This window comes from Rhinoraja longicauda, chromosome 33, assembly GCF_053455715.1.
Source record: "Rhinoraja longicauda isolate Sanriku21f chromosome 33, sRhiLon1.1, whole genome shotgun sequence".
Taxonomy (NCBI): Eukaryota; Metazoa; Chordata; class Chondrichthyes; order Rajiformes; family Arhynchobatidae; genus Rhinoraja; species Rhinoraja longicauda.
In genome coordinates, this window is record NC_135985.1 from 18,116,346 (window position 1) to 18,130,920 (window position 14,575).

General features: G+C 44.6%; 1 protein-coding gene across 1 annotated transcript in view; it reads left to right on the plus strand.

The window, feature by feature from the left end:
- Positions 1-14,575, plus strand: part of smad3b (SMAD family member 3b) — an 89,685-nt gene that overhangs the window by 60,829 nt on the left and 14,281 nt on the right. Inside the window, exons 2-5 of the mRNA XM_078427566.1 lie at positions 668-861; positions 2,942-3,076; positions 6,062-6,136; positions 6,954-7,007. Of these exons, the coding sequence (XP_078283692.1) occupies positions 668-861; positions 2,942-3,076; positions 6,062-6,136; positions 6,954-7,007 (458 nt within the window). The remainder of the gene's footprint in view (positions 1-667; positions 862-2,941; positions 3,077-6,061; positions 6,137-6,953; positions 7,008-14,575) is intronic.

The window sequence follows — 14,575 nt, forward strand, 5'->3', positions numbered from 1 at the left end:
ACCTGTGATCACGCTGTACATGAACACTATCCCACACACTAGGAATTTACAATTTTACCGAAGGCAATTAATCTACAAACCTGTACGTCCTTGGAGTGTGGGAGGAAACTGGAGCACCCGGAGAAAACCCACGTGATCACAGGGAGGACATACAAACTCAATACAGACAGCACCCGTAGTCAGGATGGAACTCGGGTCTCTAGCGCTGTAAGGTAGTAACTCTACCACGGCACCAGCTCTGTTACATTGCTCGGGGGAGGTTTACTGACCCAACCGCCTGTGGCAATGAATTCTACAGATTCACCACTCTCTGACTAAAGAAATTCCTCATCTCCTTTCTAAAGGTACGTCCTTTTATTCTGAGGCTGTGCCCTCTGGTCCTAGGCTCTCCCACTAGTGATTGTGGGTGCAGACACTGCCTTAAGTGAAAAGAAGTTCCTTTCCCCAAAGTTTAATGTCCCCTCATTTCAATGAAAACAAGTTTCCAGATAAAATGTGCATTGGAAATCTGGGAGCATTCCACTGTTTCTTATTGATGTCTCTTCTTACAACAAAATTAATTATTGGTTGCTGCCTCACCATTGTAATTGAAACGTTCATCACATATCGGTTGTCAGTTTACTGTCGATGCTGCTCTAGTTCTGACGGAGTGTCTTTGCCCCTTTAGGTCTCTTGATGGAAGGCTTCAGGTATCCCATCGGAAAGGCCTGCCCCACGTCATCTACTGCCGCCTGTGGCGCTGGCCGGACCTTCACAGCCACCACGAGCTTCGAGCCATGGAAATGTGTGAGTTTGCCTTTCACATGAAGAAGGACGAGGTCTGTGTGAACCCTTACCACTACCAAAGGGTGGAGACCCCAGGTAAGAGCACCAACTAGAGCAGCAAGCAGATATGCACAGGATGGGTGGGATGGGAAGTCACGTGGCCACATTCCCTTGAAGCCCAGCTCTTTGGTCCCATTGCTTTTATTTAAGTCAATTTTTTTCATTAATTCTAAATGGGGGTTCTAATTTTAATTACCTTCCTATATATCATTTTCACCTGCAATTTTTAAATACCTTTGAGTGGCAACTCGTGATGCTTCAAAGCTTTGAAACAAGACAGATGTCCACTTCCATCTGGGCCTAGTGGAGGCCCATCACATCCCGAGGCTCAGCCTGTGCCCTAACTTCACCAAGGAGGTCATCTCTTCAAACCTGCCGAGTGTTGGCAGGAACCATGGAAACCGTAGTTATTGAGTCACAGCGAAACGGACCCTTCAGCCCCACTTGCCCCTGCTGACCGAGCGAGATGCCCCATCTACACTGGTCCCACCTGTCTGCATTTGGCTCCTATCCTCTGAATCTGCCCGATCCATGTCCTTGTCCAAATATTGTTATAGTACTTGCCTCAACTCCCCGCTCTGGCATCTCGTTCCATATACCCAACTCCCTCTGCATGAAAGAATTGCATGAATGAAATCTTTCTCTCCTCATCTTCAGCCTATGTCCTCTGGTTTTTGATACCTCTACTCTGGGTAAAAGACTGTGCATTCGCCCTCTGTTCCTCTCATGATCTTGTACACCTCTATAAGATCAATCCTCCGCCTCCTGCGGTCCAAGGAATAAAGTCCTAGCTTACCTAAGCCTGTAGCTCAGGTCCTCAAGTCTTGGCAACATGCTTGTAAATCCCTGCACTCTTTCCAACTTTATGACATCCTTCCTATAGCAGGGTGACCAAAACTGAACACAATACTGGGGCCTCACCTGGAGTGTGGATCCAGTGCACTGCGGAGACAGGGCTAGGGATCGGAACACAGGGAGGTGTGCGTCTGGAGTTGCATCTCCTGCTCCCTTTAAACACAACGGGTTCACTAGAACAATCATTATAGCAGTGCTAACATGTTTTAAAAACTAAATAATAATCTGCAAAACACAAATGTCCTGGAGAAACTCGGCATCTGTGGAGGGAAAAGGATAGATCATGTTTAGGGTCAGGATCTTCCTGCTTCAGTGTTGGAGTGTTGATAGAGTAGCTCCCAGTAGTCCAGAAAATATGCTGGCCCAAAACTACCAAAGTCCCAAGGTTGCCAGTTTACCAGAGTATTACCGTACACTCTGTGAAGGTCCTCCCCACTATTAACCTCTCTCTGATGGAATATTATTGGTTTTACTGGTGACAATCCAGTTTAGAATTTCTCTGAGTGGAAAACGTCTCTCTGATCACTCTGCCAAGTCCTTTCGCAATTTAAAGAATGTCCATTTGGTCATCCTATCCATCTTGGTTTTGCTTTGAGATACATCCAAGCTCATTAAATCCTTTATGGCCATGAATGAACTTTGCATTTTGCAGTGGAAAAAAATGAACGCAACAGGAATTTTAAAATAAAGTGGATGGAAATTGATGAGATAAATAGAGAAAGATTCTTTAGACAACAACCAGAGAGCATAACTGAATATTAAAAAGTGTGTGATGACTTGGGCAACAAACATATTCTGAACTCCGTTTCATCCTCTTTGCTTTATCTATTGTATTTGAGTTTCACTTGATTGTATTTACGTAAAGGATATCTGATCTGTTTGATGACTGTTCATTTGTTTAGTTGGTGTGGACGGCAGGCAAGCTCCCTGCTGGTTGTTAAGTAGTGATGTGGAATCTTAATCAGCCCTGTGAACAGAGTGTCAAAGGCCCTGGTTTAATTCTTCTTCCAGTGGGCAATATTCATATCAATGCAGCCCTAGTTTAGTCAACGTTATTGAAATTCCAGCAAGGAGCCTAAAACCAAAATGTTGTGACTCGGGTGAGAATGCTACCCGCTTGCCAAACTGGCATCCAGTGGGTATTGGAGGATTCAGGTAGGAAAAAGAAGCTTTAAATAGAGAGCTGTTCCATTGGCCTTAAATGAAAATAATCTCGTCCTTTCTATTCTTTGTGTGTGTGTGTGTGTGTTTTGTTTTACAGTTTTACCTCCAGTTCTCGTGCCAAGACACACAGATATGCCTGCTGAATTACCACCCCTGGAAGACTACACACATTCCATCCCAGAGAACACAAACTTCCCAGCGGGCATTGAACCTCAGAGCAACTACACACCAGGTACCAAACTACATTCCGGGACATCACATTTTCTGCTATTTGCAGTGCTGGAGATGAAAATTATTCCACTGGAAAAAGGAAAAAAAAACGTGAAATGTATATAAATAGAGGAGAGCAACATTCTCCTACATTCCAGCAGAGTTTGAAAGAAGCTTACTGTGTTGGTTATCAGATATTAGCACACGAGAGCTGCTGTGTACTCACGCAATATGCCTGATGTAAGACTGCAATTTGTAAAGCGCTTTTATCAAGTTTCCATCTTTTGGTTTCAAAAGTCGGTGAATGATCACAGTTGTGGGGCTATTTGACTTTTCGTCGCTTGAGTCAGTGGCAGCAGAAATGCATCACCTTCGGCCAATGTTTCCTCTCTGATACTTCATTGGTGTGGATCAAAATGCAGGGGAGGCAAATTATAGTGTGCCTACATTTATCATGTAATGTTAAATGTTGTTAAGCTGGAAAGCGTGCAGAGAAGATTTACAAGGATGTTGCCAGGACTCGAGGGCCCGGGCTATAGGGAGAGGTTGAATAGGCTAGGACTTTATTCCTTGGAGTGCAGGAGGATGAGGGGTGACCCTACAGTGGTGTAAAAGATCATAAGAGGAACACCTAGGGTAAATGTAAAGTCTTTTACCCAGAGCAGAGGAATCAAGAACCAGAGGACATAGCGATAATGAGAGGGGGGGGGGGGAGATTTAATAGGAGCCTGAGGGGCAACTTTTTACACAAAGGGTGGTACATATGTGGAACGAGCTGCCAGAGGAGGTAGTTGAGGTAGGTACTTTCACAACGTTTAAAAACCATTTGGACAGGTACAAGGATAGGATAAGTTTAGAGGGTTATGGCCCAACACAGGCAGGTGCGACTAGATGGGGCATGTTGGTCGGCATGGGCAAGTTGGGCCGAAGGGCCTGTTTCCATACTGTATGACTCTATGACTATGTGTCAGGCGAGGCACAGTTGAAAACCAGATACTGGATTAATATTGCAAATTCTGGAACAATTAACCCAGGGCTGTGAATCTGAATGTCACTGCAGAAATTAAGTTCATATAAGACAATGTAGAATTAAAGAAGCTAGATGCAGTCATTGTAACCATAGAAACACAGTTCTAAAAACACCTGCTTATGTAAATCTTTTCATTAAAAATTAAGGTGCCGTTCTTTCACTATCCCTGTATTTGATTCCAATCCTGGAAAATGTGATTCTTAACTTAAATGACCCAGCAAGACAATCAGTTTAGAATGGATAACGTAGAAACATGGAACTGCATTTGTGGATTTTCAAAAAAGGACAGAGTGCTGGAGTAATTCTGTGGGTCCCTGGAAGAAGTGTCCTGACCCGAACCATCACCTATCCATGATCTCCAGGGATGCTGCCTGACCTGCTGAGTTTCTCCAGTACTTTGTGTTCTTTTTAGGATGGATAACAGATCGTCATAGAGTTATACAGCAAGGATAAAGGCCCATCGGCCCAACTCATCCATGATGACCAAGATGTCCCTTCTAAGCTAGTCCCATTTGCCCGTGTTTGGCCCATATCCCTCTAAACCTTCCCTATCCATGCACCTGTCCAGTGTCTTTTAAATACTGTTGTAGTTACTGCTTCACGTCCTCTGGCAGCTCATTCCATTTACCCACCACATTCTGAGTAGAAAAGGTTGCCCTCCAGGTTTGCATCTTGTTGGTCAATCGGTGTTGGAGTGAGTGGGTGGTTGAGGATAGTGGTGGCCATCAAGGGAGCTGCTCTGCCACTGTGCTGAGCTCCTTGAGTGTCGTTGAAGCTACACTCTAGGCTAGGCAAAATGGAGAGTGTTCCATCACTCTCCTGACGAGCCTTGTAGGTGGTGGACAGACTTTGGGGACATTGGAAGTGAGTTACTCCATAGGATTCCTGCTCTTATAGCCACATCGTGTATACTGGTACTCTGGTTCAGTTTATCATCAATGGTAATCCTCAGGATATTGATGGTGGGGATTCAGTGATGGCAATGTCATTTATTGTCAGGGGGATAGCTGGATTTTCTCTTGTTGGATAGTCATTGCCTCCACTTGTGTGTTGTGACTGTTACTTGCTATCTATCAGCCCAGGTGTGGATTTTGTCCATTTTGTGCTACATTTGGTTTGAGAACAGGCTTCATTATCTGAGGAGTGGTGAATGGTGCTGAACATTGTGCAAATATCCTGACAGCGAATATCCCGACTTGTGATCTCGCGATTGAAGGCAGTCACTAATAAAGCAGCTGAAGATGGTTGGGTTAGGTCACTACACACTACCTCTTCCTGCAGAGATGACCTGCGGCTGAAGCCTTCAACCACCACAACCTTCCTTTATGCTGGGTATGATTCCAATCAGTGGAGGGATTTCCTCCTGTTGCCAATGATTCCAGTTTAGCCTTGATGCCTTTACTCGATAAATTGCAGCCTTGATGTCAAGCACTCCCACTTCACCTCTGGAATTCAGTTCTTTGTCTCAAAAATGTCTATTGACGCAGCTGGTAGAGTTGCCATCTCCGGGCCTATTCAGGTTCAATCCCGATTCTCGGGTGCTGTCAGCACAGAGTTTGCACGTTCTCCCTGTGACTGCCTGTTTACTCCGGGGGCTCTAGTTTCCTCCCACATCCCAAAGACGTGCGGTAGTGTACGTTAAATGGCCTCCATAAAGTGCTCCCAGTGTATTAGGAGTGGATGAAAAGGCGGGATAACAAAGAACTAGTGCTGAGCCCGTTCCCATGCTGTATCTCTAAACTAAACCAAACTGATGTTGACATAGGGCCAATTGTTGAAAGCAATTGGTAATAATAACTAGACTTTCAGGGGGGGCATGGTCCAACTTTAGAAACCAAGATCAAACGTAGCAAGATCTCCACCTTTTTTACCCGTCACTCTGGAGCCTGTAAATGAAACCTCCAAACTGATGCAAAATGTAGCCTCGTCAGAATGTGAACAGCGGTTTAATAATGATATCCTTTCTCTTCTCCCTAGAAACTCCCCCGCCAGGTTACATAAGTGAGGATGGAGAAACCAGTGACCATCAGATGAACCACAGCATGGACACAGGTAACACACACAGGGCTGGGCAAACATCATAGAGCAATTTCAGGAGAAAATAGTTAGTCTGCCCCGGAACACCTTTTAAGGATGAACGTCTTCCAAGCAGTGCTATTGCAGGCTTGATCTACAAAGTCCCGCTGAATTGGAGTAGCGGAGAACTCGTTAGTGTAGTGATGGACAATGATGTCCCTTGCAGACACACAGCTAAAGGGTCATTATTTTCCATCATGCTGTCTTGAGGTGTGATGATCCAAACACCAGTGGCAGTTTTTTCATCTCCATTTTTTCCCCTTCGTCTTTGGAATAAAATGGACTTGTATGGAAGGGTAACAGCACATGACCCATGCCTTCCACCATTCTTCTCTGCAGTCTCACCATCGCTTGACATATCCAACCAATCAATGGACTACTCCCTTCAATTAAATTATCAGCCCGTGTTTCCTAATCCTCAAAATAACACAAATTATAAAGAATATCTCTTTATTATTTGTGTAATTATGAGAAATAGGAAACTGATAATTTAATTGAAGTATTCTGTGGAACCTCTCTTGATTTATTTTCCTGGATTTTGTCACCAGCAGTGCCATGGAAATTAGTGTTTAATTTTTGCATTCTCCTGGGAAATTATGGAGATTCTTGGAATCAGTTTGGATATTGCACTATTTGGTTATGTCTGATTATTGCCATTTTAGAATTAACAGTAGAGATATGTAAAAAGTTCATCATTAAGTACAGACACCACTGCAGCTACACCTTCTGTTGATATGAAATGTTTTGTGAATTGTTTCTGGACCTTTACACTGTCGCTTTTCTGACTGTTTAGGGTCTGCGGCTGACCTGTCACCAAACCCCTTGTCACCAACACACAATAACTTGGGTGAGTACACAGAACCACAAATCTAATGATCGCATTTACCTTGTTTGATGTTTAGAGTTTACAGATACAGTGTGTTACGGAATCTCCCTTAGCTTAGGGGGAAATAGGAAGGTTCTGTTACTTAATTCATTTCGAGCTGAGACGGGTAGACTTTTGGACTGAGGGAACCAGCGGAGATGGACGAGGTGCACAACCAACAATGATCTTATTGAGGAGGGCAATAGTGGCCTTTCAGCTTTTGTTTTCTAGTTCCATATTAGACAATAGGCAATAGGTGCAGGAGGAGGCCATTTGGCCCTTCGAGCCAGCACCGCTATTCAATGTCATCATGGCTGATCATTCTCAGTCAGTACCCCGTTCCTGCCTTCTCCCCATACCCCCTGACTCCGCTATCCTTAAGAGCTCTAGCTCTCTCTTGGATGCATTCAGAGAATTGGCCTCCACTGCCTTCTGAGGCAGGGAATTCCACAGATTCACAACTCTCTGACTGAAAAAGTTTTTCCTCATCTCTGTTCTTCTCATATTCTGAGAAACTGTGGCAGGTACAGGCCACATTAAATGCAGCAGTTACTTTAGGATGAGGGAATGAAGATAAATGGAAGCACCCCAACCTGAAGTAATTTTTCCCGCAGTGCAAATGTACCAAAAAAGGAAAATGCCTTTGCTGAACTACCAGGTTATTTTTGGGTTACACTGAGATTCAGGCAATTCAGTATGGAAAATAAATCTGTTCGTCTCTCTTTCATCCACCTTTCTTCTCATTTTCACTTTTTTTTCTCTTTCCTGGTCCCTTTTTACTATAAATCATTGCTTTCCTTGTAAGTAGCTTGTTTACCAGAGGCTGGAGATGGATGCAAGGTGGGAGCTGGCACCGGTTGACGTTTCACTGAGCAGGTGGGGGAGTAGTCCATGCAGTATTGAGAGCTGCCGTTTGTCAAGTGATCAGATTTGAGTGAGCACCGCTGATGATGGAAGTTCACCCCCAGGTCACAAAGTTTACATTGGCAGTCAGCCCACGGTTTAGCTTTGTTTGCCTGACTCAGTGCTACTGGAGCACACTGTCCCACAGTGAACAAGAGACTGTTGTTTAACATTCCAGCAGCAGTGGCTGGTCGGGCAAACTTGGGCAGCTCTGCACAGCGGCAACAGCTGCTGGGCAGGGCTCAAAGACTGGGAACTGTGGCTTCCAGGAGATGCACACACTCGGTCTACTTAATGGACACTTTAGTTAAAGGTGTACAACATGGTGCATACAGTCGTTAGAGCAACTAAACTAAATCATCCCATTGAAGGGCTTCAAAAATTCAGGTTTGAAGGGGAAAGTAAAGGTAATGATGTGGTTAGGGAGCAGAATTTCAGAACTAAGAAAGAAACTGCGGACAGGAGAGGCGAGCAGGAGATCAGATTTGGAGCAGTGCAGGGATCTGTGAATTATAAGGCCACGGAAATTCAGGGATGGGGAAGGGACAGGAACGATGAAAACGAAAAAGGGAAACAATATGTCTTAAACAACATCATCGAGCTTGTTTGGATTTTGATTTATGTTGCGTTTGGGCAGTAGATTTTTATTCAATTGCCCACCTAATGATGTCAGGATTGCATTCCAGAAGGTGTCGCTGGGTGGTGGTGGGCTGTAGGAACCGCTAGTTAATGGTGTTTTTAAATCTATAATCCAGGGATAGAATCTGAGAAATGATCTGCTACAAATCAGCAAGGTTCATTTTGTTTTCTGGATGATAACCAAAACATCCAGAGCAAACTGAAATGATCTTTTACAGTGGGTTTTAAGCAGGAACTTTGTTATCTGTTAGTGTGTGTGAGTTCAAACAGTGGTCCTGATTGGTTAGGAGAGTCGTATGCTCACTCCCATCACAGCGATGCCATAGACTGTCTGAGCTATTCAGACCCAACATCTAACTAAGTTTAAGTGTGCTGTCATGCAATTTGTAAATAAAGTTATCTCTTTGGATGTATACTTGCTATGACTCAAAGCGTTCGTAAAGACTTTACAGCTGTGAATTCCGAGGCAGAAGCAAGAGCAGTGACAATTTCTGCAGTTTAGTTTAGAGATACAGCGGGGAAACAGGCCCTTCGGACCACCTAGTCCGCACCGACCAGCGATCCCCCACACATTAACACTATCCTACACACACTAGTGACAATTTACACATGCACCAAGCCAATTAACCTACATACCTGTACGTCTTTGGAGCGAGGGAGGAAACCGAAGATCTCGGAGAAAACCCACGCAGCCACGGGGAGAACGTACAAACTCTGTTGGGACAGCACCCGTAGTCAGGATCGAACTCGGGTCTCCGGCGTTGCAAGTGCTGTAAGGCAGCAGCTCTACCACTGCGCCACTGTGCCGTCCCTGTGCAAGTAATAGTGGAGTCAATCCTTTGGCTGCCCAGCCCTCTTTAAACTTTACTTTAGACTTTAGAGATACAGTGTGGAAGCAGGGCCTTCGGCCCACCTTGTTTGTGCCGACCAGTGATCACCCTGTACACTTGCACTATACTAGATTCAATTTACAATTTTCCAAAGCCAATTAACCAATAAAATTGTACATCTTTACAGTACAAAACAGACATCACCTGCAGTTGGGATCGAACCCAGATCTCCGGCACTGAGAGGCAGCAACTCTACCACTGCGCCTCTGTGCCATCCCTCTTGTACCCTCATGGCTGATTTTGTACATCACCCACCTGATTCCCAATCTATTGGTTCCTTTAGAGTCACAAAATCTATCTATCTCAACATCGAATGTACTCTGTGACAGAACATCCACAGCTTAGGTGGACGATTCCAGGAGTGAAAATGTTGTCACGGTGAAGTGTGGAGAGGAACTCGGGTGCAGGGAGAAAATGGGAGGTACAGTGGCTGTCAGCTGGTTGGGACCGGATGATGAACTGTGAAGAAAGCTGCAAACATTGAAAGTCTGTCACTCCAACCTCCTTCCATTTTAAGGCATAAGGGATGAGATGATTCAGTGTGATTACCAGTGAAATGTAAACACTGGCAAATGAGTCAACAGTCTCCTCCGATCAGCCTGAAGTTATCGCTTTGGGATTGGGAGGCAAATGGGTTTGAGAAAGATGTCTCTTTCCCAGGAACGGGATTGAAATGTCTAACACAAACTGCCAGAATTGCCATTTTGTGCCTTTGCTGCTCTCCTATGCTCTGCAAGTCACTCCTGGCCAACTGTCACTCCTTATAATAAAATCTGTCAAGTTGAACATTTACCACATTTGTGGTTGCAATTTACACTCGCAATAAAGCGGAGGCCTAGTTAACCAGCTGTCAAAGCACTGGCGCGTTGCCATTTGAAATAGTGTGCATCTCCCTTCTAATTCTCATTCCTTTTTAGACCACCCTGTCTCTGTCCCTCTGGTCAATGCTGGAGGTGGTGTGTCCTTGCTGTGGAATTGGTGGGTGGCTGTGGTGGGGGTGAGCTTGAGTGTTGATCGGTGTGTATCTTCCTGGCGCGGGAGAAGACAAGCATGCATGACTGGAAGGACCAATTCCTAAGACCACTTGTACGATGTTTCCTTCCATCACTTCCAAACCTCCCAGGTCCACTCACTGTCTGACACCAAAGTAGATAATGGTAGCAGGTGAACTGAAGTACATGGCCCACATCCCAATGAAGGTTCTGGTTGGTACGTTAATTAGTCCCTGTATATTGTTCCTTGTGTGTCGGTGAGTGGTGAAATCTGAGGGTTCGAATTGATGGGAAGAATGGGATTATTGTAAATGGGTGTTCGATGATTAGTGCGGACAATAAGGTGGTCCAAAGGGCCTATTTTGGTACTGGATGACTGCGATCATATTCTTAACTTGCAAATACATCACCATTCATTGTCATTGGGTCTAAAAATTCAGAGCTCTCCCACCCAACCGTACTTTTAATAGTATTTCAAGAAACTGGCTCACCATTAGGTTCACAAAGCTAATGGGGTGGTTAGCTATGTTATATCCTGAAAATAGTCATTCGTGTGGCTTGTGATAAATGGCTTTAAGAAAGGTAAAGGGAGAGGAGTTGCAACTTGATTCATTACCCTTCTTACGGAAGGTGCAAAGAGAATGAATTCCCCAGGTTCCAGCTCATTATCACTACTCCAAGGAATGGATCTAAAGTGGACAATGAGTGGACTGAGCTGAACACTCATGTCCCAGCCAAGGCAAGTAATATTCCTTTAATGCCCTGAGGGCAAATAAGGAATGGTCACGAAAGCCCCTGTGGAGCCAGCAAGGGTTGAACGCCAGCAGGAGAGGAGAGTTGGGAACACAAAATAGTCATTGAACGTGGATCACTGCCAAAGCTGAACCCAGTGCAAGTTTAAAAGATAAACAGGAAATGTGGCAGGAAGCTGATTTAATGAGACCAGGCAGGAACACTGCACCCCATCAGTGAACGAGCGAGTGAGTAAGATCCGAATTCTCATACACGGGCAACATTCTTCACCACACTACGATGCATCTTTATTTGAGATTGTGGCTCAAAATTGGAGCCATATCTTCTGACCGAGCCCCCATCTTTAGAACCTCAACCCTTCTGTCTTGAAACTGGTAACTCATAACAAAATCAGTTAAGGTTTCTGTTCCTGATTACTGACCCATGTAGGCAAGTGTAGGCGTGAAGTTGGGTGCGTGAGTGTAAGTGAACAAGAATGTTGTGCTCCTGTGACGCTGTGTGTGTGTGTGTGTTTTACCCCCAACACCAGTCTCCACCAGAGTCACATGGGGCAGATAGCATTTGACTGTGTAGTTGTACCTCCGTGAGAGTTAGTCTTGCGAAAGGGAGAGAGATTAAGCGGCAGACTATTGTTTTGGAATTACAGCTTTTATTCTAAAATGAGGATCGCTCTTTTCTGAGAGATTGAATTCTCCCAGCAAGAACAGCTGTTCAGAGCAGCAAAAATGGGTAGCAGCTGTTCAAACTCAATTGTGTATTCAGTGTGTTTGTGTGTCTGTGAATGAGAGAGAGCGCGTGCATGAGAATGTATGGGAGAAGCCTGCAAATTATGTTGACAGTCTGACGTAAGTTCAGCACTGAACTTTAAAAAAATACTTTGCTGCCGTAGTCTTTTTCCATTGATTTTGCTGTAGAACTCTTGTCACTGTCGTGAGCGGAGCTGTGGCAACTTTTAACATCTCGGCTTCCCGCGAATGCAATGCGATGTCACATTGCACAGAGCTACTCTGTCTAGAGAGACACTCAGCTATGAGTAGAAACCTCTTGTCTGGGACCAGCTGACTGTGTCATTGGGAATCAGCGCTGTCCCTGTGTAACACACCTGGTGATGGCTTTGCTCAGCAGGGCCACTGGCGGAAAGTAATTTGTGGCGAAAAGACCCCATTCAGTCTAATTTTCAGCACCTTGGAGTTCTACTGTAGACAAGCCCAATGAATGCCTGCGTTGCCTGACTTGAACGATCCCAAGTGTTAATCACTTTTATTTGTTCTTACTAAGATTGTTAAGTAATCTGGAAGAGAACACCTGGAAGTGGTATGGAAGAATGGGCTCAGTGATTAAAATAGAAATGGAGGAGGTGCAGAGGGTCCTTGGTGTGCAGACAATGCAAGAGGATAAGGCAAGCAGAAGGTTTGGTTGAGATAAAGAATACAAAAGCAAGACTAGAATGTTGGATAGTATTATGTGGGCAGCGAGGTTATAGGATTTGGAATTAATACAGTATTGTTTTTCTAGGTTGTTACCAATTGTGGGGTTACTCTTACCATGGAGGGAGTTTTAGTACAACTCAACTCTTGCACACTTAGGACTTTAATAACCCAACCGTACTTTATTGTTATATGGTACATATTTTCCAGTATCACGTTTTTCATTAAACAGAGTGAGTTGAGGGAGCAGGGGAACCAGGGTCGCGGTGAGTTCAGAGTGAGTGCAGATAGCATCAACTGCTAAGCCTCGAGATTTCCAAATAGTCAGACAGCGGATTATCAGTTTTGCTGTATCATCTTTCAGGTGAGACAATAATCTGAGACCGCATCAGCTTTCTTCGAAAAGAACTTGAGGCAATATTTTGCAGAAAACAGGAGAGTTCTTCCAGCGCCCCAGTTAATATTTAGCCCTTAGCTAACCTCACTAAACAGATAACCTTATCAGTGATTTCAGTGCTGCACCTGGGATCTTAGCAACATGCTCAAATTGGCCAGTGCATTTAAATCCTTTTAAATGAACCTCTATCTGTGCAGCTGATGAGGTGGTGAGAGACCCGAGTTTCAAGAGGTTAATTGCTGATCATTTCCAGCGGAGAGTGAGAACAGGCATGAAAAGATAATCAAAGAAATGCAGAGAACAAGAAGTCTGAAACGGTGGCGTTTTCTGAAACGATTGTTCCAGGAGAGTCCAGTAAATAATGTGATCTGAGAATCTTTGGACTAAGAAAGGTCATCAATGGGTGTGTCTTCTTCTTCCGTATGTCAACTACAATAATCAAAAGTGGCAATTGGTGCTTCAGAGTACTGTAGTTGACGCTTTGCTGCAAATTCTGCCAGTTCCGTAGAACTACCCAGGGTGGACGATGAGGACGTAAAGCAGCTCCCACCCCAATGGGTGTATAGGAAACTTCACTAGGTTACCATGTGGATGCATAGACCAATGCAAATTTGTTGGGCTGAAAAGTCACTGCTGTATGAATGTAGAAGGTGAGGCTTTGAAACTTCATCCTTTTTAGCTTCTCCCTCGCATCCAAAACCCAAAAACAACATCAGCTGGAAAGAGTGCAAGGGCAATGTCCTGAGCTATAGGGAGAGGTTGGCCAGACTAGAACTTTCCTCCTTGGAGCGAGGGAAGCTGAGGGGTGATCTAAGGTGTTTAAAAACATGAGGGGAACAGATAGGGTGAATGCACAGAGCGTTTAACCCAGAGCATCGGAATCAAGAACCAGAGTACATAGGTTTAAGGAGAGGGAAAAAGATTTAATAGGAACCTGAGGGGCAACTTTTTCACGCAGAGGGTGGCAGGTATATGGAACAAGCTGCCGGAGGAGACAGTTGAGGCAGGTACTCTAGCATCATTTAAAAGACATTTGGACAGGTGCATGGATAGGAAAGGTTTAGAAAAATAAGGGCCAAACATGCAGGTGGGACTAGTGTAGATGGGGCATCTTGTTTAGCCTGGGCTAGTTTCGCGGAAAGGCTTGTTTCCGTGCTGTATAACTCTGACTCAATAAAAGACCTTTATTTCCACGACACCAAATCTCCTGCTTCTCAGGGTTTCCCAAAGTGCTTTACAACGGATGAAGATTTGTAATGGGGAGGAAAGCAGCAGTGTTTAAGTAGACCAAAATCTCAGAAATAGCAATGTGATAATCAGATAATTGTATATAGTCACGTTGTGGGAAGGTTAAGTGCTGCCCAGGATATTGGGGAGAACTTCCTACTTCAAACAGTGCCATGACCTCTTCCAGAACCTGGGTTTAACAGCACTTCTGAGAGACCTCTTTTGCTGGAATGCCGCCCGAGACTTCGAGTTTTCCAAGTGAGATTTGAAACCATTATCTTCAGATTCTGAGGTGAAAGGTGATCGATTCTGCCACAGCCAA